The following is a 25021-nucleotide window of genomic DNA, read 5'->3' on the forward strand; positions in this document are numbered from 1 at the left end:
CTACATCCCATTTAAATATCCCGCCCATTATCAACGTGTCGTTACTGCCGTAAATAGACCGCGACTGTCGTATATTGCACAATGCTTCTACGGAAGAAAATGAAATAGAGATCTTCTGTATTATTGACTGACATGCTGAATAAAGGAGAGAAAAATGTTGAAGACACCGGTTTTATGTCTGTAGGAGACCTAAATGTGAATTAAGTAGTCCAGTCTCGACCAGAGAATGGACTACGACAGGACTGTTTTGGTGACTGGAGGCTCTGGATTCATGTGAGTTTATAAGTGAAATCAAATGTATGATGCAGATTGTTATCTTTTGGAAGATACACCTTAGGTAGAGGTATTTTTATTATGGTTTTTATATATTATCTGTTGGTGCTGTTGGCATATTGTTTTGCGTTCTGCATTGTTGACTTTGTGAAGCACTTTGTGATTTTATCTGTGAAAGGTGCTATATAAATAAACCTTTACTTACTTACTTAGATAAGCTACTAAAATGTTAACCTATTATATTAAACCTATCTTAAAGTACTGGTGAAATGTAATTTCTCATCAGTTTCTAAAGATGGAATATATGAATATATTAGATTCTTATTACTCATTACACTTGATACTTATGCATTAACATGTAAGCAGAATGTTAATATAGCTAGTTGTGTGGATGATTTAATTTACTGTATAACTAGTGTAGCAAATGTATTGCTATGCTTAGGGTATTAGGGTTTAGTGATGCTTGACATTACTATAGAATTACTACATGTAAGATATAGATATGAGGAATAAATTAACTTTGACTTGAGGTTTAATGTTTGGAGTGAGTTATAGATTAAATGTTATGCTGCACATTCTGTCTTAAATTTATCTCTATCTGTTTGTTTCTCTGTCTCCAGTGGCTCCCATCTAGTGTGTTCACTGGTCAACACACACCCAGACTGGAGAGTTATTAACCTCGATAACGTACGTTTCCACTGTCTGTGTGAAGTGAATGGATTAATACATCACTGTACATATTTCAGTGTTGACTTACTGTCATGTAATAATTTAAACACTTGTCTCATTTCCTTGCACATATAAAATTTGCAGGCAAACAGTGAATACCAGTCTCTGTGAATCTAAACAATGGGTTCACCTCATCATGTACAGCAGCATTAGCATCTCTTATTATTAGTTGTTTGTTTTTTTCTCAGTTGGAATACTGCTGCAGCCCAAGGAGTCTGGAGAGCATTGAAGACAGAACAAACTATACTTTTATAAGGGTGAGAACAGTTATCTTATATTATTTTACAGCTGAAGAAAGCTTCAGAAAGCAGCTGGCTGGTCAACAAGTTTAGAGTAGTGAACTCAGTTAAAACAGTTAAAAACCAAATGTTTTTAACTAAATCACATAGTTTCAAGCAGTAGCAAAAGGTTTCGTTTAAGTCCTGTCAGGGAACCAATGCCATTTGGACTATTGTGAAAACTAGTAGCAAACTATTAAAATCTCCTCCTGTCTTCTACAGGGGGATGTGTGTAACTCCCAGCTGGTAAACCACATTTTCAACACAGAACACATTGATGTGATCTTCCACCTGGCAGCTAAAACCCACGTTGGTGAGCAGCAGTAATTCAAACTGAGGTTCCTCTTGTAAACTGGACCAATAGTACTGTACACACTGTAATGTTTGTTCCTGCAGAGTCGTCGTTTGAATGTCCGACCAGTTTCCAGCGGGTTAACATCACTGGTACCGGAGTTTTACTGGGAGCTGCCCATCAGGCCCGACACCAGCCGCAGTGCTTCATCTACGTCAGCACTGATGAAGTGTATGGACCCAGTCTGGACGAGGTCAGTGAGCAGATTCGGAACAGGTGGAGCCTGGGCTGATAGATTAGTGGGTGATTTACTGACTGACATATTGGGTGTTTGTTCTCTGCAGGTATTTGATGAGAGCAGTCCAGTGAGACCCTCCAACCCATATTCTGCTACTAAAGCAGCTGCAGAGTACCTGGTCAGGTCCTACTGGGACAAATATAAGGTACATACAGAGACAGGTTATATAAATGGACAGAAAGATATTACATGATTTACAAAACACTTATCATATGGTTTTAGGCAGGTCTCAAACTGACTCATTGCAATATAAAGATAAAAAAGCCATGTTTTTTGTAAGTTAAATGCTGCTCTATGTATCTGTTACCAGTTTCCTATCATCATTACCAGGAGCAACAATATCTACGGGCCCAGGCAGTACACCGAGAAGGTACAGTATCCTAACAACACTGCTGCTGAACGTAGCTTTAATGAGTAACAGTGGTTGGAGGACTTTGTTGTCAAATACGTGGATCTGTTTTTGGAGCCACACTGCATTGCAAAAGCTGTGCTTACCTGGTTTTGTCAGGAGCATCAGGTAGCAGTTAACTGCAGGATCAGCATGATTTTGTTTTGGAGAAATATGATTACTTAAGCTTAACTGAAGGTAAAGTGGTTTGCAGTGCCACATAGTTTCCTTGTAATCTGCTGTTTCACTTCTCTTACATTTGATTTGTTTTAATTTTGTGCATGTGCCAATAATTTGTCAGTCACTGAACATCTGTGCTTACTACTCTTCTACATGACAAAAGATAAATGTAAATGTGAACAGTTGGAAGTGGAAATTTCCCAGGCATTAAAATGCACCAGTTAAACAAGACTGAGTGCATTGAACCTTCGCTTTACCTAAGCATAACACCACAAGATCTCGCATAAATAAAATTTCCATCTCCAACAGACTTTTCAAACAATACATCTCGATCTTTTAGGTGATTCCCAGGTTTCTCACCCTCCTGCAAACGAATAAAAAATGGTAGGTTTCCATTTTATTTTGCACAGGTTTTGCTGAGAAACCTTGTAGTTGTAATCCAGCTTCAGGATTTGTTTGACATGGTACACAAAGAGAAAAACCAAACTCACTGCATCTTGTTTCTGCTCCTCTCTGCTGCAGCACCATCCAGGGAACCCTCCCTATATCCCGCCATTTCCTGTTTGTTGATGATGCCATTAACGCTTTCCTGCTGGTCCTGGAGAAAGGGACTGTGGGAGAAATCTACAACATGGGGGCAAGCTGTGAGATTCCCATCAGGCAACTGGCCAGAGAGCTTGTTAAAATGGTGAGCTTGTTAAAATGGAGCTGGCAGATGCCCTGTGTATATAAAAAAAAGAGCATTAAACACTTTTTAAAACTGCTTTTTTTAGGTCAAGAATGTGCCAGACTCTGAGGTGAATAATTGGCTAGAGTTTGTGCCTGACAGGTGAGTCAACAAGTGCAGGCAAAGGTGCACCAGGCCTGCAGTGGATCTTAGAGTAATGCTTCTAGGAATTAGCCACATCCTCACACAAGCTCTTCCTCCTGCCTACTTTACCTCTGTTAGAAAAACTTCACATTATTCCCCATCTAAAATACTACCAGGCCTGGTCAACCAGTCATAAATGTTTCATTATCCAACCAGGACACTGCCTCGCTTAGCACTGTAACAACATGACAAATATCTGAATGTACTGATGCTCCTCAGGCCGCAGGTCGACCTGCGCTACCCCATCAAATGTGAGAAGCTGCAGCAGCTTGGCTGGAGAGCTGAGGTGTCCTGGGCTGAAGGCATCAGGCAGACCGGTATGGTTACAGACACATACACACCACAAGTGTAAACAATCTCTGTGCAAGATTCAACCGTCTCTCAGTTCAATAAATAGATATGAGCAGACAAAGAGATACTGTATGTACAAATATTAATTCCTGTATGTCTTATAGTCAAATGGTACAGAGACAACCTAGACTTCTGGTCAGAAGCAGATGAGGACCAAGGACAAATCGGAAGCCAGCTTGAAAGAGCTACAGCCAAATAAGTGGCCTCTGCTGCGCCCTGCAGCTTAACCGACAGGACACAGCGTGAACTGCCAACATAAAATGATTTCACATGATCTTTGTGTAGTTCAGCGGCTGAAATAACCATCACTGAACACACAAACATCACTCTTACTGTACAGAATTGGTTCTTATTCTGACCTGTCTCTAAATGATCACTGGACCAAGTGGTGGTGAAGTGCTAGTCAACAGGAAGGCAGAGCCAATGCAAAGGTTCACCTGGAAATGAAAGCACTTTATCTTGATATTAATTACTGAGCCAGGTGATGTTGACAAGTGGTCTTATTTGGCTCAGCTTGGGGGAGTGTGCACATTTATATGCTTCAACAAGACACGTTCCAGGCTTTATGTAAACCCTTTCATGTGCCTCAACAAGGCACGTTCCAGGCTTTATGTAAACCCTTTACTTTGCTTCAAGGCTCAAAATCCAGGGACCAAATATTCTGTGATGGCTGACTCAACACAAGGACGACACATTTATTACATTCACAGTGATGAGGTTTTCAGAGAAATTGGGTTATGCAAGCCATTGGAGAACACCTTTTCATGGACTATGATGACCTGTGTACTGTAAATCCACATGCATTGGATTGCTCATTGACCTCATCTGGAAAGCCTTACTTAATTCAACAGCTGTAATGCTGTCATACACAGCTGTTACATATGGTGTTTTTTGCCTCAGAGGAGCACATGATCTGTGGTGAGAGACAAATGTTTCCACATTTTACAAATGTAGTAAAATCTTGTGTTTTTAGCAACTGTTGGTCCAACTTTCAAATTTATATTTAACCTTCTGCAGCACAAGCATAGTGATTAGTTCAGAGATCCAGTTTTGTAATAAAACAGCTGAGGAGAGCAAAGTCCAGTCTGCTCAGTCGGGTTTTGTTTTCTACACGCTCTAGAGAGGTTTCTCAAATCATGTTGTAGAATGTCTAACTGCAAATAAATTGTTCAATAACTTAAAAATGACTTTTTTAATTCTAAACATTCTCACACACACACACACAGAAGAAAAAAAATACCAGTTACATTTGCAAATCCAAACCTTTATTTGTGGTAAAATCAGAATAGATGCACAGCTTTTTTCTCTTCGTGCACAACTGCTAAACTAATACATAAAGCAAACACTAAGTACGAGGCCGGTGATGCTGTGTGTCCACGTTGAGCAGTCTGGCCAGTCAGTAATGGCAACGACTCTGAGCTCCACTTCAATTCAGCCACTAAACAGCAATTGTTCCTAAAGGAATAGACACTTTTAATGTCAGCTTACCTTTTAAGTTGAAAGTGAAATAAAGGAACAAAGTATATTTTTATGTACTTGGTTTCCCAAAGTACAAACTGTGAACAGCTACTAAAGAGCCATGTGCATATAAAAGGAGGTAAAAGGTGACTAGTTTCGTGCCATATGTATTTTCTGTCCAGAATCAGGTTTGCTTTGGCTGCATTGCATTCTGGTCCACTGAGGCTATAGCCACTGGTCAAATGGATATGGCTCAGTATAACCACAGAGTGTCTGTGCTACCTACAGTACATTATCATGCAAAATGGATGAAGATTCATACAGCTCAGCAGCAGCTGCAATAAAGAAACCTCATGTTACTCTAATGCCAGGATGGATCCCCTTTTCTGATTGGCCAGACGCTCCTCCGACACAGCATTAACACACTGACACCTGAAAATATGCAAATCACAACATAGCAATAGAACCACAGTTAATTCTGTTATGAAGACTAAAGACTGTCACTTGCCAGACATTCACAATGAGGGTATTAACAGGAAGGAAAAGTGTAAAGACATAAATTAAAAAAGAAAAAACCAACAAACTCAGAGAATCTGGACACTTGCTTTTTGTACTGCATGTTTTTCATTACAAAAGAATTTTGATCGTAACATTTTAATTTTTTTTAATCCAAACCTTGGCATATATGGTGATTTGGTTTGCCAATTCAAAATGGCTGTTTATGGTTGATAATCATTGTTGCCAATGGAACCTGTGCAGAAACAGGTTAATGGATCTGATACTGAGTCCAATGAGACTTTAAAGGTAACCCAGGCAGGATGCTTCTCTTAATATGTCACTGTCACTTTAACTGTAATACAACCGTCAGTGCTTCACTATATGTGACACCACGTGCACATCACATATTGTTCTACATGACAGAAGGGAAGAGTGTCATTAAACAACAACCACAGGTTTGGTGCAACTTTAACAGGAACTATTTCTACTTTCATTTAAGAAAAAATAAATGTAGCTTCTTCTCAGTGGGCGATATATTATGAGATGATTAAAAAATGGTCAACAGTCAAAGATTTCCAATGTTAGCAAGCTACAATTGCTCACAGTGCAAACATGCTAATGATTTGCAAGGTAACTACCACTTCAACAGCTTTAAACCCACAGTTGTAGAGGTGTTTCACTCTGGACCAACCAACTCCTATGCTGTTTGACTAATATGGACTAGGAAGAAATAAGAGGCGCACTGCCACCTCACAACACAACTTGAGTTCATAGATGTATTCAGGTTCTACGTTTGCTGGGACAAAAGTCAGTTCAAGCTTTCAAAACATTTGTAGTATAAGAATTGTTCTTGGGGCCAGACTGTATAAAGATAGAACAAAAGATGTGCATGTGGTGTGGGTACCTTTGTACTGGCCTCAGCATTTTGACAGTATCTGGTTTAAATAAAAAAAAGAAGCTTTTCTATATAATCCAAGCTTATTACAGTGACATATGAAAAGAGAAACCCCTACATGTTGCATCTTTAACATTAAAAAGCTCACACTACCCCAGAAAAATAGAAATTTCACTCATACCAGTGACATTCAACATTCAAGTGCCAGTGATTTTGTTTACTGTCTTTTGGCCAAGTCACTCTGTAAAACATCAACTTCTGAATTAGGCTTATAAAAATAAATATTTCTCAAAAATGCTTGATAAATTACACAAACTTGCAGCAAAAGTAGACTCGAGAACTTTGTGTGCAAACAGCTGAATCCTGCAGTTGCTGTTAACTAGAACTCCACCTGGTCCCAAGAAACGGTTTCAAATCTGGAAGAACCTACCCATTCAACACACACACACACTAAACTGTGGAGAAACCTCCCTTTTTGACTACACCTCAGTCGGTCTCACTCACTCATACATACCTCTTGGAGGTTTTGAAGGACATGTGCTACAGAACACATCAGTTGAACTTAAATTAACTGAAGTATTTGCTGTAAAACTCAGTGGGATATGAAGTCCTTCTACAACAGAGGGGCCTGCAGGCCGCAGCAAAGGGAGCATAGCACCATTAAATGTTCACTCTGTTACCATAGTGGCGCAGAATCATTTGCCATGGTAACACCATACACAGTGTAGCCAACTTCACCATCTGCTCCATTAGGGCTGGGTACCACCCTTTAATTTAAGGCATCAAAAGGTTTTGAAAATATTCAAAAACCAAAAACTAAAGTGCTGAATTTTTAAATGACAACTCAAGTTTTGTTTTCCCCCAGAGGAAATAAGCAGAGTATGCTCTGCTTCTAAACAGCAAAGCTGAAGGTCCAAACAGATGTTGCATCATACTATGTGTGAGTTTCATTTAATATACTCATTACCGTTTCTATGAATGGGAAAACTAACAGCAAGAGCATCTATAGCCTGCTGCTGGTACTGAGGCTGGATGTTAGCTAAATGCTAACATGCTGTGTTCATCCCCTTAGTGTGACCTGTTAGCATGACGGCCAAAGACAAAGCTAGAATCCAAAGACCATTTTTTTTATCTTAGTCAGCCAGTAAAAACTTCTTCCTAAATTGTTTTCCGTTCTGTTTGTGCCATCCATTGCACAAAAGCTGCTAACAAAACTGCCACAAGGTTTGAAGTAATGTTTTGTGAACCTGGTGAATCCTGCTATGCTCAGCACTTGTGTGTCTGCCATTGTGGGGTGAATGACTATGGGGACTTCACACAGAAATGTCACATGCATGCCCACTACAGCATAATGCATTTACTTTGTTTGGACTTTACATCTGTATTGAAAATACCCAGCCCTAACCAACACATTTCAGCCTTTGTGAATTAGTGATTCAGTCATTTCAAGGCACTGCACACAGAATTTAGGCTGATTTAATCTGCACCAGTTTGTGTTTTACGTCAAACTGAACACAGACAGAAAACAGCCCAGGGAAATCTCATGATTCCTGGTGAAAGCAAAGAGAAAGCAAGCTGCATGTAACTGATCTCTGTTGATCTACTTAGTGTAGATGTTTGGTGTCCAGGGGGTGTTTTGATGAGGTGGGGTTGGGGTTTGGTTCCAACACAGTTCCAAGGTAAGTACAGCTGACAGATATAATCTTTCTGCCCTAGAAAAAGACCTACATACATTGCATATTTATCTGTGCACTCTGAACACTACAAGACTGTGCTATAAACAAGATGAAAAGTGAGGTAAACTGAAGTCTGACCTGTCACGACTGCCTGCAGTACAACTCACAAATTTAAATTTCCTATCTACACTACCAGCAGTTAACAACATGCCCAGAACTGGTATTAATTACTTTATCATCTTGATCACTGCATGTGAAACACTCAGTCACTCCTTCATCTATCCATGGCTCCACTCTGCCCCCCAGTGGCTGTTAGAAAGCACTGCAATGACTACGTACTGAACCAGCTTCATTTGCCTGACACCGTTTGTCCTTATTAAATGTATTTCAACATCCTTAGTATTTTTATTAAACACAAGAGCCTGGCAATAGTTATGGATTCAAGTAACAGCTGCTGAAAATGTCCTACACAGGGGATCATTATAATCAAGTCTTAGTACTGTGTTATTCGGTCAATGCCCGATAGCGCCCATATTATTTCAACTCCAAACTACTAGTGGGTCACGTAACATAATCAGAGGGTGCATCTTCAGCTGGAAAGCTCAGCTTGGCCTTTATCTGCTGTGCAGATCTGTCCCTCCCACCGTGGAGGACACAAGTTGGTTGTGCATGATTAAAATTCAACAATTACCAAATCACTGCCCACAGGACAGCCGCTTAAGAAAACACCTACATGTAAAGGTGTTCCCACAACTGCTAAAAAGTGCAACTTAAAACGTTCTGCCGACATGTAAAGTGAATTATAACCGATTGTCATTTGCATTGTTATCTTTAATGTCTTGTCCTGTTATGGGTTTCTATCTTTATACTAACAAAAACAGTTTCTGTAAGAAACTGAAAATGGAGACTCTCCACCACCACTGCAGGAGACATTAAAGAGTGTTATTCAAATTGAGACCACGGAAAAATTATTTGCTAAACAGGTGCTAAATCATCAACGCATTAACTCCCATTTTAACCAGTGCTCCTAGTAGTTTAGCATGCAACTGGAACCATGGCAACAACACACTTTGTGCGACAATAATATTAATCTGACAGCTGAACCACACTTGGTAGCTGAAAGAAGCTGCAAACTAATTTATGATTTTGGTTCATTTGGAAGCTTGACATGGAGTATGATTCTGACAATACTGTATCCTATGAGTTGTCCTTCATCCTTTTACACTGGCCACTCACTTAAACTACTAGAGGGTGAACCAGATTTAGAGACATACATCACTGAAATCTTTCCAAACTCTGACAAGAGAATGGACACCAGGAAAGCTTTAGGAAAATCTAGTTTGCACATTTTGTATGTGGCCTGGTGTCTATGTGAATCCCCAGTCCTTCAGCATTACTCAGCAGAAAGCCTACCGTTTCCCTGAACTTGACTTCTAATTAAAACATAGTCTAAAAATCTGAGACAACAGGAAAACTGTATTGATAATTGTACTGATTTGTTTGACATTTTTAACTCCTGGACCAAAGAACACCACCACCAACTCCATATGTTATATTGTCTTGGTCCCTTCTTGTGTACAGGGAATCTGCCTCCTGATAATTAATCCGTTATTGGTTTATGCATGTTCAAACACATGCACTTTCTGGAAACTGTTAAAAAATAAATCTACCAGCTGTGTTCAAATTGCCCAAAGTGCAGCAGACACTTGCCTGGTCCAGCATCAAGTGATTCAACTTCTACGCATCTAGTGTTGTTAATCTGTTTATTTCACTAAAATTGTTCATGTAGACAAAACAATTTAAGATCCTACCACCAGGAAGCTCATTCAGCTGTCAGTAGACATGGTGGAGGACCAGACCTCTACCACCGAACTACCCTAACGCACAATGGAGTTCTGTTGCAACAGGATGAAACAGGGATAATCTGGCTGCAGGTCAACTGCTCCTTGCAACCTGGTTTCATAGCAGAGCAAAGTAGTGCTCACCTGGTACTAGGCATTGGTTTTTGGTTCTGTCATGCCACTTTTCCACTAGCACACTTTATCTGTCCTGTATCTTACTGTGCTACGCCAAGCTAGGTTTTGTATTTCATATTCTCAGCAGGGCTAAAGTGGGACAATGCAGCACAAACCAGCCCTGTGCCAGTTAAGGTCTGCACAACATCGATGTCATGTGGACAAAAGATGAATAAGCAGTAGTAGCGAGCATGTTGCTATCAGATAAAAACCAAAGGTGCTTTTGACACGCATCATAAAGTGTCAACGCACGCTGCCTACAGGCTAGTTGAAATCTAGATCTGGAAATACTTCTGTATTCTTTGTCGCATTGCAACAGAAGAACCGACTTCATCATGCCTCTGACAAAGCAGAGAGGAACAGTGTTTGCTGAATGGATATTATAGTAAAGAGAATGTAAGCACTGAACTGTGTCTGGTGACATGTGATCATAGTACATTAACACAGAACATGACTAAAATGTGTCACGGAGGTTTGGCGTTACACCCTCCAGAAGCCTCAGCTGCCCCTGCTGTGAAATGGGTTAGGCTAGCTTATCAAGTTCTTTAATTTTAACCCTGATCTCAACTGATCTTGAAGACCTAACGAATAATCAGGAATGACTTATTTTGGAGAAAACTCTTCATGTAACTCTCCAGGATAGAGTGAGCAAAATTTTTTGAACTCTTACAGCATTTTAGTTGTGTATCCCCTTGAAAGAAGCTTTTGGCTTTTTCAATGTTTGTGGTGGAAGAGGAGCGGGTTTCCAAAGAGCATGGTGGCACTAAGACTCAGTTGAACAGCCACTGATCAAATCTGGTAGCTGTTGTTTTCAGCAGCAGCCATGTAGTGGTTATAGCTTTCACACCACAGAGACGTTACCACTGCTGTAACTTCGCGGCAGAACGTGGTGACAAGTCTCAACATTGGCCAAAATGTTTCACTATTTCAAAAAATAGATATGAATAAAAATACAGGAGTTAAAAACAAAAAGCAAACCATTTTATCAACGACCATAAATCTGATATGATTGGGAAGCAGCATCACACTTTGACTTGTCTCTCCATCTACACGTACAACCCCATGTCTGAATGGTAAGAAGGAGAAGCAGCCCAACATGGCTACTGCTGCACAGCCACACCAAGTTCCCTCTCAGTGGCTCCGCTAATGGCAGCACCTGACTGAACTGTTAGTGGCAAGATGACTCTGAGGAACCCAAACTCAAGCTCAGACAGGAGCTCTACATGTGGCACACAGGTCAATGAGTAGAACTTGGTTTCCCAAAGGCAAAAAACCACTGCTGATATCTGTGCTAAATCAAAGAGGTCTGTTGTCATTTTTAACAGCTTCTTTTTTCAAACAAATATAATGTTTTTGGCCAATTTTAGTGACTTTGGATGAGGGTGCATTTAATCTGTCTATAAATATGGTTGAAGTGATAATATGCTTTTGGGAATCAGCTCATCAGAGACCTGAACAATTTGAAATGATAAGGTACAGCTTTGAGTTTCCTCATTGAAGATTTGTTTGCCAAGGTTTGATTTAGTTCAAGCCTATTTTGTTTCCTTCCAAATAGATTAAAGAGAAAGAAAAACATGTTTAAATCCATACATAACATTAAATACGCATCTTTAGTCACAGTTGGCCAATATCTGTAGCCAGTTATGTATATGGCAATAAACAAATAATAGAAATAAGTGACAGTTCAAATTCTTAAAGGCACAGTACAGAAACAAATGATCCTCCATTATGTTTTGTTTCAAACAAAGAAAATGCTGTTTGTAGTTGTGATATTAAGTCCTAAGACCTATGACTGGGTGTTTCATCCAGGCATTGTCTCAGTCATCATTCTCAGACCTCGATATATCGACAGTTCAATACGTTTTAAAAATGTGAGAAAATTAGAAAACATTTTGTGGCTGTCACGTAAGCGAAGGAGACCAGTCAGTTCCCACTCCTGAATTTAGATAGACATATTTTGCTCAGATTACACAACTCGCCTATGTCTCAGCTGGATTTGTAAAAATGTCTAGGCCAGTGATTTACAGCATGGCCACACATTACATACAAAGATGGCATGTGAAGGTACACAGGGAGCCTGGCCAGCTTCAGGTGAAAACAAACAAAGAAAAGCCAAAACCCAGATCTGAAGTGAAAAAATGGATATCCCCTGGTCTTCACCAGCTGATGTGGAGAAGTGCACATACTGTGGAACTGATGTTCCCATCCATCTTAATGAACACCTACAACTTCAATTTAATTGGCTAGTTTTGTCACAGAGGAAAACTAGTTTGAAATGTCCACAAAGAAACTAAAGGATGTTATTAGCTGTTGAAATACAACCGACTAAATTTGAAGAATCCCTTTAAATTATGGCCTATTTTAAGAGATGAGATTGAGCAAAAAAGAAAAACTAGGGGACTATAAAGCTGAAGATGGGAAGGTCCAGGTAAGACTAAATAGGAATTAAAAGATCGTAGTACTTAGGGATGAAAGGAGGGCTATATAAATGAGTATAAATAGTTTAATAACATGCATGTAGGTTCTTGGGGTTAAAGGAGGGGAGGAGACAGACGGAGTGCAGGTAACGGTGTGGATAAAGGAAGAAGGATGAGTGAGAAGAACAGGGACGAGGGAAGGGGATCAGAGGAACCTAGTTGCCCCACCAGTCAACTTGAGAGTGCGAGTAGTTGCCTCCATAGCCATCACTGGTGTAGAAGTTGCCAAATCCACCTGAGAGGGAGGGAACAGAGAGGATAAAAATCTCCATTTGTCATGCTGTTGTACCAGATCAATTAGTTCTGCACTGTGGGCAGTGAAGGTTACTGCTGTTCTGCAACACATCCATTTTGTCTTCTTAGAGTTGATGTCAAGCTTTGAATTAACCACAACATCATTGGTATAAATTAGTCACATTTCTTAAGCAGTTTTGGAAAAATTCTTGAAAGACTACCAAGTATCATTAAACACTAGTTAGGAGCAGATCCTCACCTCCTCCAAATCCACGGGTTCCCCCGTGTCCTGCCTGGTTGCGACCACCACGTCCTCCAAACCCTCCAGTGTTGCCTCCAGCGGTCGTCTGCCGATAATCACGTGCTCCAAAACCACCAGAGAACCTGAAATAAAATAGCTCATCTATAAAAACAGACCCAACCTCACTGCATTTAGACAAACTCATGAGTGTAGCTTCTTAAGTATCAACACACACACATACATTTACACAACTAAGGAGATGTGTACCTCTTAGAGCGTCCTCTGTTGCTGCTCTTGTGCTGATGCTCGTAAGCCAGGCTCTCGAGCCATGAGGGAACTTCCTGTTTGGCCTCTACCAGGATGTCCAGCAGGTCTTTAGTGATGTTCCCATTCTTATCATTGAAAAATGATGTGGCCAGTCCTACAGGTACATAAGCAGGAAGTAACAGTAGCAGTAAATCACAGCATTTTGCAGGACTGGCTCAAAAGTTGTCATCAGTTTAAATCATGTATCGCGTCACTGGATTCCTTCACTGACTGACATTAGCTGTGGTCTCACCCAAGTTTCCCACACGCCCTGTACGTCCAATACGGTGGACATACTCCTCTATGTCACTGGGCAGGTCAAAGTTAATAACATGTTTTACATTGGAGATGTCCAGGCCCCGAGCTGCTACCTGAGTATGTACAAAAAGAGCAGAGAGTTTAAGAAGGTTCCCCATTTTCATGAAGCCATATAATCGGTGCTTCTACCAGGATTTTACTTTCACTGACCGCTGTTGCCACCAGAATGGGGCATTTTCCTGATCTGAACTGGTTCAGGGCCTCCTCTCGGTCTCTCTGGGAGCGGTCGCCATGGATACTTGTGCAGGCATAGCCCTCCCGATACAGGAAGTCCTCCAAGGCATCGGCGCCTTTCTTGGTCTCCACAAAAACCAGAGTCAATGAGTCCTTACCTGATCAATTGAGAGAAAAGACACCTGAGGTTAATCATTAAAGCTGAGTAGACCATCACAGTTGTTGCTAAATTGATAACAAACGGTGAGACTACAGTGGCTGCAGGGTTCGTCTGTGTTCTGTCCTCATATCTTGAATGCTGCAAAGCAGTAACCACGGGGTTTTATGAATCAGGGCAGCTGGGTTTAATCTGTCCATACTTGTAGAAAAGTCAGAGGGTGACCGGGGTAGATTAATTTGCAGACACAATTTAACAGACATGAAACTTTACAGTGGAACTTGTGTGCCAAGGTATCTTTCCCTGAACCTAAGAGATAAACAGACCAAATGACTTCACACTTGTTAGAGCCAGATGATTACACTGATCTCAGACGTCCCATTTCATTACAAGATGTGGATTTGAAGATTAACCTGTTCAACTCAAACATGTTTATCTCAAAATATAACACTTGTGTGACAATTCACCATCTACCCGTTTCCATTTATTGCTCTTTTTTTTTTTTTTAAGAAATGACCTGCATCACAGTTTCTATCAATCATCTGAGCATATTCCTTTGGATCTGCCGGAAAGCTTGTTTCAGTTGGTGTAATAATAATTTCAAGATTTTTATTTGCCATTTATGCATCAACAGTCTAGGCATATAGGAATTCTTGTGCAGGTATGTATTACTCTTAATAAGATGCACCTTAAGTAGTAAATTGTTTACACCACATTATAGTAGATGTTTATCTGTGAACAGACCAGAGCAATAGGCAGCAGAGGGTGCAGTGTGAATAAAACCAAAAGATAATCACAAGAAAAATAAAAACAAACAAACAAAAACAGGCTAACAGCAGCACTGTGACACTGTGACAAAGCCACTGATGGAAAGGGTTTGGTCAGATTTATTTCTTTATGCTCCTGCTAGACATCACCACCTGGTTATGAAGTGAAGGCCACCAGTGCACATTTCTATCCATTTGTTAGCTGATGAGTCTACATGAGTCAACAGCATAAACAAACTCTCTCCATCATGGTTTTGGGTCTGATTTGAAGACACCACAGTGACAAACTGCACATAGAGAGCCACAGAAAATACAACAGGCATGTTTGGTTTGAGATGAGCAAACCTGACCCATGAAATGGTACAAAGAACCAAAACTAAGACTCAACAGAAGATTCTCCACCCACAGGGAATATACTCACGGCAAGCAAAATTATTTAAAAATATGGAATGACAGATTATAGGATCGAGGATCTTACCAGGCTTCTCTATGTTGTCTCCAGTATTGTCCTGCACCTCGCTGGGGATAACTTTGGATAAAACCACACCAAACCACCAACATGTAAACCACGCACAGTCACCAGAAGAAAACTAACTCTGTATATTTAATGTTCCTCATGGACCGAACCTCTGCCTCAGTTCACGTTTGTTTTACTACCAAAAAAGCCACAAACGTGTCTTTAAATGGGTTGCAACGTAAACTGAAGGGGACAACAATTTTACAGGCCAGTGATGGCATCTTTTTAAAAGACATGCTCACCATTTTGGCCCCAAGGCCAAGAAAAAAAAATGAATTAGATGAGATGTAATCAATAAATCGGGCTGGATTCTTCTTGCTTGAGGCCTCTTGCAAATCCAAAGAAAGGCAAAATTACTTGAGCTCTCTGCATATCTAGAAAGGCCATAACTGGAATTTCTAAAACCCTTTCCAAGTAATCTGGAAATAATCATAGAAATTGAACATAACTAAGTCAAAGTTCTGAACTTTTCCAAATGTGTCCAAATGGCTGAGACACCACAGATCAGCATTAGGTTGTGTTAAACATACAACACAAATGCCATGTTTTGGCTGAGATGTGATGTGTGACCATCTCACCTGTAGCACTGAGCAAGTCCAGGAGGAAAGACCTCTTATCGCTCTCCTCCACCCACACCACTTTCTGAGTGATGTTCTCTGAGGTAGATCCCACTCTGCCCACTGCCAGGAAGATGTACTCCTCCAAGAAATCCCTGGCCAGGATCTGCAGGAGGAGCAGGTGGTGGGCTTATTAAGAGATTTTCAGTACTGGACAAAGTGCAGTAGTTTTATGGTTTCCAATTCAGATTCTGTTCAGTGTAACAGCAGTTTGACCAAAATGTCCCAGGAACTATTGAACGAGAGGAAATAATCTGTGGTACTAAACTAAACTGGGGTCACAACAAACATACCTGGATCTCTTTAGGAAAGGTAGCACTGAACATCATGGTTTGTCGAATGCCCTTGTGTGGCATGGTGTCCTGTTCAACAATGCGTCTTATCTGTGGTTCAAAGCCCATGTCAAGCATACGATCTGCCTCATCCAGGACCAGGTACCTGCAGTGAAGAAAACACAGTGATACCATTGAATTCCATTAATCAGTGGTTGGGGGAATCACAGTTATCCTTCACTCCCTCCTCCACATCTTACTTGCAGTAGTCCAGTCCAATCTTGCCCCTCTCCATCATGTCCACCAGTCTTCCTGGTGTGGCCACCAACAGGTGGCAGCCTCTCTCCAGATCTCTTATCTGCTGGCCAATGTCTGCTCCTCCATACACAACACAGGGACGCACTCTGGACCTGTAGGAAAACTATAACAGAAAGAAGGATGAAGGAATACAGGGATAAATGCTTGTGTCAATTCTTTTGGGGCTTCAAGCTGAAGTGTACGCATGTGCACATATACCTTCCTGGCTTCATCATATATTTGCAGCGCCAGTTCTCTCGTTGGAGCCAGTACCAGAGAGATGGGGTACTGTTTACGACGTCCATACTTCCCATTCTCCTGTGATGCAACCACAACAACACAAAGCAGAAGTTTAGCTCAGCAAAGTCAATAATTGACAGGCAGAAGCAGGCAGTTTCAGCTGCCTGGACTCCCTGCTAATTTATATGTGAGCTTTAAATGTATGAGCTACACCATGTAGGTCACTTTTTATCAGAATATGCTGAGTCAGTGGCTCTAAAGCTGGAGGAAGATGGAGGGTGGGACCCACAGGGAGTGGCACTGGGGTACCAACAGGATAGGAGAGTATGGTCAGGCTACTTGTCAACACTGGATAGATTTAACACTTGTTTAACAGTGCAGGAACTGCTCAAAAATGTATTAATTAATCATTTATTTACCTCATCAGCTTTACTTTTGGTCTACTGAACATAAAATTAATCTCAACTTCTGACAATATGTACAAGATGTAGAAATGTCTCAATCAAGTACCTTTATCCCAAAATACTTTTAAGAGCGAGTCCTGGTCTTTTATTTATTTTTTTCCAACATCATACAGCTGCTCAGTGTGCATTTAGCCTAGATTAGGCTGGCAAAACATTCTAATGTTTAACACATGAATTAATGGCTTATTAAAACCTGTGCAGAGTAGCACTTGTGAAACTGATGACAAGTGACTTGGAGCTGCTGCCGGTTTCATTTGTGGCATTGTGGATTATGTGTTATGAAACAGCTCTCATTAGAAAGCAGTGGAATTGCTAATTCATCTGGTTTTCCATCTAAACTTAATGCCATGTTTTTGTTCTTTGTGGTAAATATGCTTTAAAATCATTAATCTAATCTGAAAGACTCATTAGTTATTGATAACACAATAAAATTTCCCTTAGAAAGGAATTCATGCATGTTAGTACATTTAGGATTTTAGGTTATTTGTTTACCTGTCCAGAGGCTTTAGCTGCATTAAGAGCTTCTCCTGGTCCATCAGTGTAAATCTGGCTGAGAATTGGGGAATGCTGCAGTCTTCCCAGAACCTACAGACACAACATCAACCTTGTCCATCTCCATGTGCACTTAGAGTAATAGTTTACTATGTTATGTATCTTGTTTCCAGAGATGCAAGTCCTACCCGTCTGCGCACAGGCCATGAGGTCCCTCTTTGACTTGATAATAGGGATGGCATATTTCTGGACAGGGGTTGGTCTGGTGTAGCGACTCAGAGCAATGTTACCCATGATAATCTCACCCATGTCTACATCTTGGAACTACAGCATTAACACAAACACACACACTTATAAAATGAGCAGTATCAAGTAATGACATGGCTCATGTGTAATATTAGCAACAACTTACACTCTCGATGTGGTGAGGGCAGTTCTGTCCTGTGGCCTCAACAGGAATGTCATCGTATTTCTCAAAGTTAATCCCAGTGTTACTGCCGGAGAACAACTCACTAACAAAACAGGAGAAATAGTGCTGCTGAGTCTGTAGCAGTGTTCAGAAAATACATGCAATAAAAAGTCACTTTCGGCTTTTCCTGTTTAAGGGTCGCCACAGCGAATCATCGCATGTGGACATTTGGCACGTGTTTTACGCCGGATGCCCTTCCTGACACAACCCTGACTTGAACAGTTAAACCGAGTTAAGGCACAGTGGTGAGAGCGCTGCGCCTTAACACTAGGGATGGCTATATGCACTTTAATGCAATAATTCCACATTAAAATCAAGCTCCATGATTTACACAGGATATCTGTTTCAACACAAATTATGGTTTTTTGTATAACCCCCCTTTAGCTTTATGAGACTCACCAACTCTTCTTGCATTATTTTGGTCATTTTCATATTCTCCAAGTTTAGGAGTACACTGCACAGCTCTCAGAAGCACAACAGATCTATGATCAGTCTGACGAAAGCAAAGACTCACTTTTCAAGACGTTCATTTCGTGGTGTCGGTTTGGACCAGTCTCCATCGTCTCTGGACTCCTCCACCCAGCGGCTGTTTCCTCCTCCTCCACCACCACCAAATCCACCATGGTCGAACCTGAGTAGAACACAAAGACATTGATGATGTAGGAGCATTAGGACAGAGACAAAGGAATAGAAAAAGACGGCTGTTGTTCCTCTGCGCACCTCCCTCTGTTAGCGTTGCCTCTGTCGTTGAAGAATGCAGATTTCCCTCTGTTGTTGCTAAAAGTGCTATATACCTCCTTGGTGGTGTTCCAGCTGCCTGCATCTGACAGGAGGCCAAAAAGAAAACTATAAGGAGCCAGTTTCATACATTCACAGACACATGGGGGAACAAGGGATTAATGTAAAGCTGTCCTTCGGGAAAAGAGTAATGGCTTGATAAATATATTTATCCTCTGAGAGCTAAAGAAATATTTTGACAGAAAAGTTGGAAAGAAGGAAAGCTGATCAATTACATGAAACAAGAGACCAAATAAGAAACAAATTGTTTAAAAATAAGAATACATATATGTCTGATTCTGCCTGGACAACCTTTGGATAAATATTTGGTTGTATTTTTCATCATCAAGAGACTAAGAAATATTTATTTCCTGATTTAAGAGCAGTTTCTTTCTGTAAAAGAAAGAAATCTACACATATTTACTGTGTTGAAGAAAATTAAGTTCCCATATAAAGCCCACCTTTAGTTTCATAACCAGCAAACCCCATTGGCTGTGCTGGGTTGATGGGATTGAAAGCGCCTCCCCTGTTGCCACGGTAACCGCCCCCGCCAACGCCGCCTCGGCCCCGCTCCATGCGAGGCGGTCCCCGGTTGAAGGAGTTGCCAGTCATCCGGTTGTCATGGTAGCCATTAACAAAATTGCTGCGCCCGCAGTCCCAGCCATCTGTAGAGAGATGAAATATGGTCTGAGTGTCCCAGGACCACATCTGCACAGTTAATACTCATCACTGCTGCTGAGGTTCCTGCTTACCAATAACAGGTTGATCAATTTCACAGATTAATTATTGACACTTTTCTGGGAAATGTTATGGAACAATGTGTAGTAAGAAGAAGAAATCAATGGCAAGAAACTATAGGAATCTCTTCTTTCTTTTAACAAAATACTTGATACACTTCTCTTGTTAAGGGTGAGACACCACCTTAAAAAGCATCAATTGAATTCAACAGAAGGATTTGCAAGTATAAATCTATAAAGATTCTGGCCACTTGTTCATTAATGCCTGCCTGACCTATGAACATCTGCAGTTTGGTCGCTTGCCTTTAACAATGTGCTGACTGCTGCCAGTCATGTGCCACCAAGTCGGGACTGCCCACTGATAAATGACTGAGTGTGGGAGAAGTTCAGAGAGGAACTCACAGTTGGCTGGAGGTGCCATGGTGTAGCCACCTTGTCGGCCAGCAGCAAAGGCATTTCCTGCTGGGCAGGAAAACAATGCTTTAGTTCTTCAGCTTTTATCAGTAAAAAAATGCCGTATTTTAAGGGTACCCAGTTGAGGTTTGAGCAGTAGTAGAACTTTGGATAGCACTGGATGAAAATAAAAATAAAATAAACCACTGATTTTCATAATAATCATGCACGGCTTATCGGTATTTTATGGATCAATGTTTTTATTTGCGCCTCAGTGGACATACATCTGTGATGTGCAGTGGTTACTTAGTTCAGTTCAGGCTACATGATAGATAGATAGATAGAAATACTTTATGAATCCCAATCTGGGAAATTGCATTGTGTGAAATGTCTACTTTGTGGAAAACAAGTTGTTACAAAGTGCACAAAAAGGTTATTTTAAGTATAAAAGTAATGTTCCCTGTAGATACGTTTCCCCTTACCTTAATTTGAACTCAAACATACCCTGACCCTATGTTCACTGAACAGTGGGTGGTGGTAAATGCCAAGAAACATAGGTTCAGAAAAAGGCAGGGAATTAGAAGGCTGCAAGCAAGCAAACACTGATGTAATGCACTATTTAAAATACTTAAAAATTAGGTTATGCAAGTGTTTTATTGGAAAGTAAATATAGCGCATTCATATCCATAACACGGAATGCAATCATATGTTCGATTTAACTTGATGCTACTCACCGTTTTTGGAAGCATCTTTGTTCCGTAAATGTGGAGGAATGTATCGCCCTACAGACAGAGACATCAGCATCAGTTTTCTTCCTTAGTGATTCTATTCATATAAAATCTACACAAAACTAGTAAAACAACCCCAATTCTAATAAATGTCAAACTATAAAATGAAAAATCACTCTAGACATTTGAGATGCACTGCAAACATGCATCTGACACCAGCTCTGGTCTGTGATCAACTGATTTGGGAAGAAGATTATGAACAAGGAAAGTGACATAAAATAACAATTATATAGAACATTTCTTCATCATAATGTCACTTTTTAGACCAAGTACAAGTACTTACATTTGAGTACTTGCCAATACCAAGTACTTAATGATGCAATGTTTCTACTAAAAAAACTACAATTACCATAAATGTGCAGTGACTTTAGAGGCAGTTTTTAAATGTATGAAATTTACTTTCTGATAGTGATTAAATAGAATATTCAATGTAACAGGAGGCTGTGAAAATTACCTAAAGTCTTTGTGATAAACACAGCACTGCCACCATTCCTATTGAATACTGAATGTCTGAGGCCTGCTACACAACATACTGTAATACAGTGCAACCTTTGCAGGAGTGCGACCCTGTGTTAGGATGTAATGATTTAACAACCCCCCTGACCAGAACCTCAGTCTAGTTTAATTTAATGAGGGCGAGGCTCTTATTTTAAACAGGCTGCTGTCTGTGGCTCTGTCCCGTACTCCCTGCTGGACACAAACCTGCTTTGCTGCAGAGGAGCTGTTGGTCTCAGCCTCCACATTCACAAGGATTCAATCCATTTTCATACATAAAGCTCATTTAATGTTATCTACATAAAGCTAGTGTTTGTTTTCTTCCTGTTCACTACAGGTAGCATAATGGGCTCCATGGTGGTTCTAGCAGAATGAGCGGGACCAGGCATTTAGACCACAGGGAAAGTGAAGACATCAAATTTCTGCAAGTTTGCTGTTGTGCTGTGTTTCTTCAACAGGTGTCTGATTAATTACTCTCTCCATTACTGTTGGTTTTGTTCCATATATGGTGTTGATGTCTGTGTAAAATGGAACCTTGTGCCTGGGTGACATGGGGAGGGAGGGGCGCTCACACACAAACAGAAAACCTGAGCTTCCAAGCTTTCGTCACTTATCTTAAAATATCCCCCAGCTGCTGAAATTTCTTCTATGCCGCCTAACGACCGGCTCAGCCAGCATGAGGTTAATGTAATGCTGGAGTTATCGGGTATTGGTGGGACAACATTTACAAGTACAAGTAGAGTACTAGAGGGTGGTATTGAAACCAATACTGGTATCGGCATCGGTGCATCCCTACTTTGCATTCCAGTACTTCTGTAAATAAAGGAAGTTCAAAACATTTGCCAAACTTTCCTGTGCTTCACAGTTTAGTGTCTACAGAGCACTTCCCTATTCCCCATCTTTATGACATCCCCAGTCTTATTACTTGTGGAAGTAAACTGTTCTGGGTGCAAGTGTGTCCGTTCTTTTGAGAAATAACATTTTGGATGCTTACTGTTTGTGCCCCCACCTTGTCCGTCTGCTGCACTCAAGTCTAGGACAGCGAGCTGGAAGAAACAAAGACAAACAGTCAGAAAAACACACACAAAGTGTCATTTTTAGGCTTATTCTTCAGTAGTTCAACACCTCCACTGTCACCGTTCATATTCATCAGCTCAAAACTGCAACTTTCCCTTACATAATAATTTAAGGTAAGCTAAATCTTGTCATGCACATTTCATTCTTCACAGTGTGATTTTGTTACTCCGTCTTTTCTGGGCTTTACACTGGGTGAAACAGCAGCAACTCCAGCACCATCCCTGTTAAGTGCAGAAACATTTAGGGCATCTTCTCTCCATAAATGTAACTTTTCCACCCAAGTAAATACTTTCTCCTGCAGTATTTGGGCGTTTTTCTCCAAATTTCCACTGCCTCCATGCAGGATTTTCCCCCCTTCACAAATCAAATATGCACATAATAACAGATGGGTGGAAACTCACCTAATGTGAGTTGAAACAAGAACTCACATTCATGGCCTACATGTTCATGTGTGGAAAATGTTGGATCCCTAAAAGGTTTTGATGATGGCCATTATCAACCAGGGTTTGGATTTGAAGGACATACTGGGTTTCCACTTGGATCTGAAGCCACAAAATTACAACAGACAATACTAAAATCTGCTGCCTAGTTGAAAACTAGAGCCCAACTTTACATACAATACAACAATACATAGTTTGCTCTAGTTTTCAACTAGAGCAAACTATGTATTTCTGTATACCCACCATAATAAGCAACGTGAATGCTTTGCTTCCAGGCAGCAGACAGATGCTGAACAGTTCAGATTAGACAGAAGATGCAAGGCACCAAACAACTCTGCACACTAGAATGAAAAAGTTTTGAACCTGAGGCAGAAATCCTACTGGTGATGTCAGCAAGCTGCACACAGCAATAGCTGCTCAATAGCAAAATGATGATTCAATATTGGTGCTGCAGCTTCCTCTGAGCAGGCAATCGCACCGCTGTCCAGGAAACAACCCTCACCCAGAAACTGAATCTGGGCCAAGGGAATGAGATGCTCTTGTACACTGCAGTAAGACTTAGTGAACTAGGCGAATTAATTTCTGCACACAATGCTAACAAGTAGAGCGTTTTGCATTGTGAGGTACAGGATCATTTATGTTTAAATGAGGTCATTGTTGTGCATCAACCTCTATCGTACACATTTTAGACCTTCCCAAAACATCAATTGAGAACATACAGTACTCTTCGGTTGCCATCCAATTGTCTGACCAGTCAGACACAGCTACAATACGCTGCTGGTGACGCAGATAAAACGAGCATTTTTAAAAGCAGGATGCAGTCAAAACATGCATGAAAACTGTGCAATACTGTGCATTATCTGAAAGCCGGTGGACTAAACTGTTGTCTATGTCAGTCCCGCTAGCTTCATCTCCGCATACCCCTTTTAATTATTGTATCAAGCTGCAAGATAAACGCAGTGAATATAATACTTCATGGGTACGTTTCACACGTTTACACAGAATAGCCGACGATACTATTCGTACGTAATTCGTCATCAGGGTCTCTACAAAGGCTGAACTAGCGGTCACATAATGCTTCAACTTCCTTAATATTATTTTGGCCAGCTCCTTAGGGTAGCATACACAGATCTAATCCAATAATCACGTGGCCTCATGTCGGATTTTAAATCTCATTTCATGAGGTCCATTCCCTGCTGTGCAGGCCCTTTTGGTCAAGTGCGTGTAGAAATGAAGCGTACCCGACGCTAGCTAGCACAATATAATAACGTTAGCGGTGGTTTAGGCTAGCCGGCAAGATAACATTTTCCCCTACCGTTATAACGATTTTCATCGGCCGGCGCCGCAAAAAACATTACACTGACGTGGCTTACCTGCTGTTCTAGACCGTGGGCACTTTCGACGGCCACATGACTCATAACTATAGAGTATGGAGGAAAAATGTTGCCGTTGAAAAAGGACCTCTTTGTTTGCCGGGTTTGGTTTGATGTTGTGTTATTTCTCCCCTTGCCTCTGTCCTGTTTCTGCGGCTACGAGAGATGACAGTTATTTCATTGACTTAACAGCTTGTTGAATTTTACGCAATGATAAATTCCTGTATTTTAGCTACAAGGATGACACTTAATGCAAACTCAGCTGATGTTGGTTTGCTCTTCAGCTGAAGCTGATGAAGCCGACGCCGTCATGGACTAGTAAAGTAGCCTAAATCATACAGACAAAAACATCCGGTAACGCCAAAATAAAAGCCCTTCAACAAGAATGAGTTGCTACATGTGTGATGGAATTAATTACAAAAATACAACCACCCAATGTCAAATGAAAGCATCCTATGCTTCCTAAAGATGCAAAATAATATCGGTTTGAGCAAATACATTTTTATTGTTCAAAGCTCGAAAAGACGGGTCAATTTAAGGGAAGAATTACTTAACTTATATAGTCTTAATTCCATATCGTGGTAAGGTTAGCTATAATCAGTTAACAGGTCCTACGTAAAAAAAAAACACATTGCAACTTTCCGCCTTAAGTGTAATTCAATTTCCTTGCTTTTGGACAACATCTTACTAGCTAATA

General features: G+C 40.7%; 2 protein-coding genes across 2 annotated transcripts; one reads left to right on the top strand and one right to left on the bottom strand.

Annotated features, from left to right (window-relative positions):
* The first annotated feature begins 39 nt into the window (after positions 1-39).
* tgds (TDP-glucose 4,6-dehydratase) lies at positions 40-4227 on the top strand. Its single transcript, XM_020600704.1, has 12 exons — positions 40-273; positions 894-960; positions 1191-1259; positions 1503-1593; positions 1677-1825; positions 1917-2015; positions 2181-2240; positions 2779-2822; positions 2961-3126; positions 3212-3267; positions 3529-3626; positions 3765-4227. Exons 1-12 carry the CDS (start codon positions 227-229, stop codon positions 3857-3859), a joined length of 1041 nt encoding a protein of 346 aa, XP_020456360.1. The 5' UTR covers positions 40-226; the 3' UTR covers positions 3860-4227.
* Positions 4228-7633: 3406 nt separating this feature from the next.
* On the bottom strand, positions 7634-24676 carry LOC109960579 (ATP-dependent RNA helicase DDX3X-like). The gene is given in 20 exon segments (XM_020600779.1): positions 7634-12914; positions 13173-13297; positions 13422-13575; positions 13714-13831; positions 13929-14110; positions 15972-16116; positions 16304-16448; positions 16543-16703; positions 16799-16897; positions 17776-17845; positions 17847-17868; positions 17964-18099; positions 18188-18287; positions 18759-18875; positions 18965-19067; positions 19483-19686; positions 20161-20220; positions 20886-20933; positions 22429-22480; positions 24325-24676. Coding segments are annotated over 20 exon segments (2166 nt in total). The 5' UTR covers positions 24370-24676; the 3' UTR covers positions 7634-12834.
* Positions 24677-25021: the final 345 nt, after the last annotated feature.

This window comes from Monopterus albus, unplaced genomic scaffold, assembly GCF_001952655.1.
Source record: "Monopterus albus unplaced genomic scaffold, M_albus_1.0 scaffold48.1, whole genome shotgun sequence".
NCBI lineage: Eukaryota > Metazoa > Chordata > Actinopteri > Synbranchiformes > Synbranchidae > Monopterus > Monopterus albus.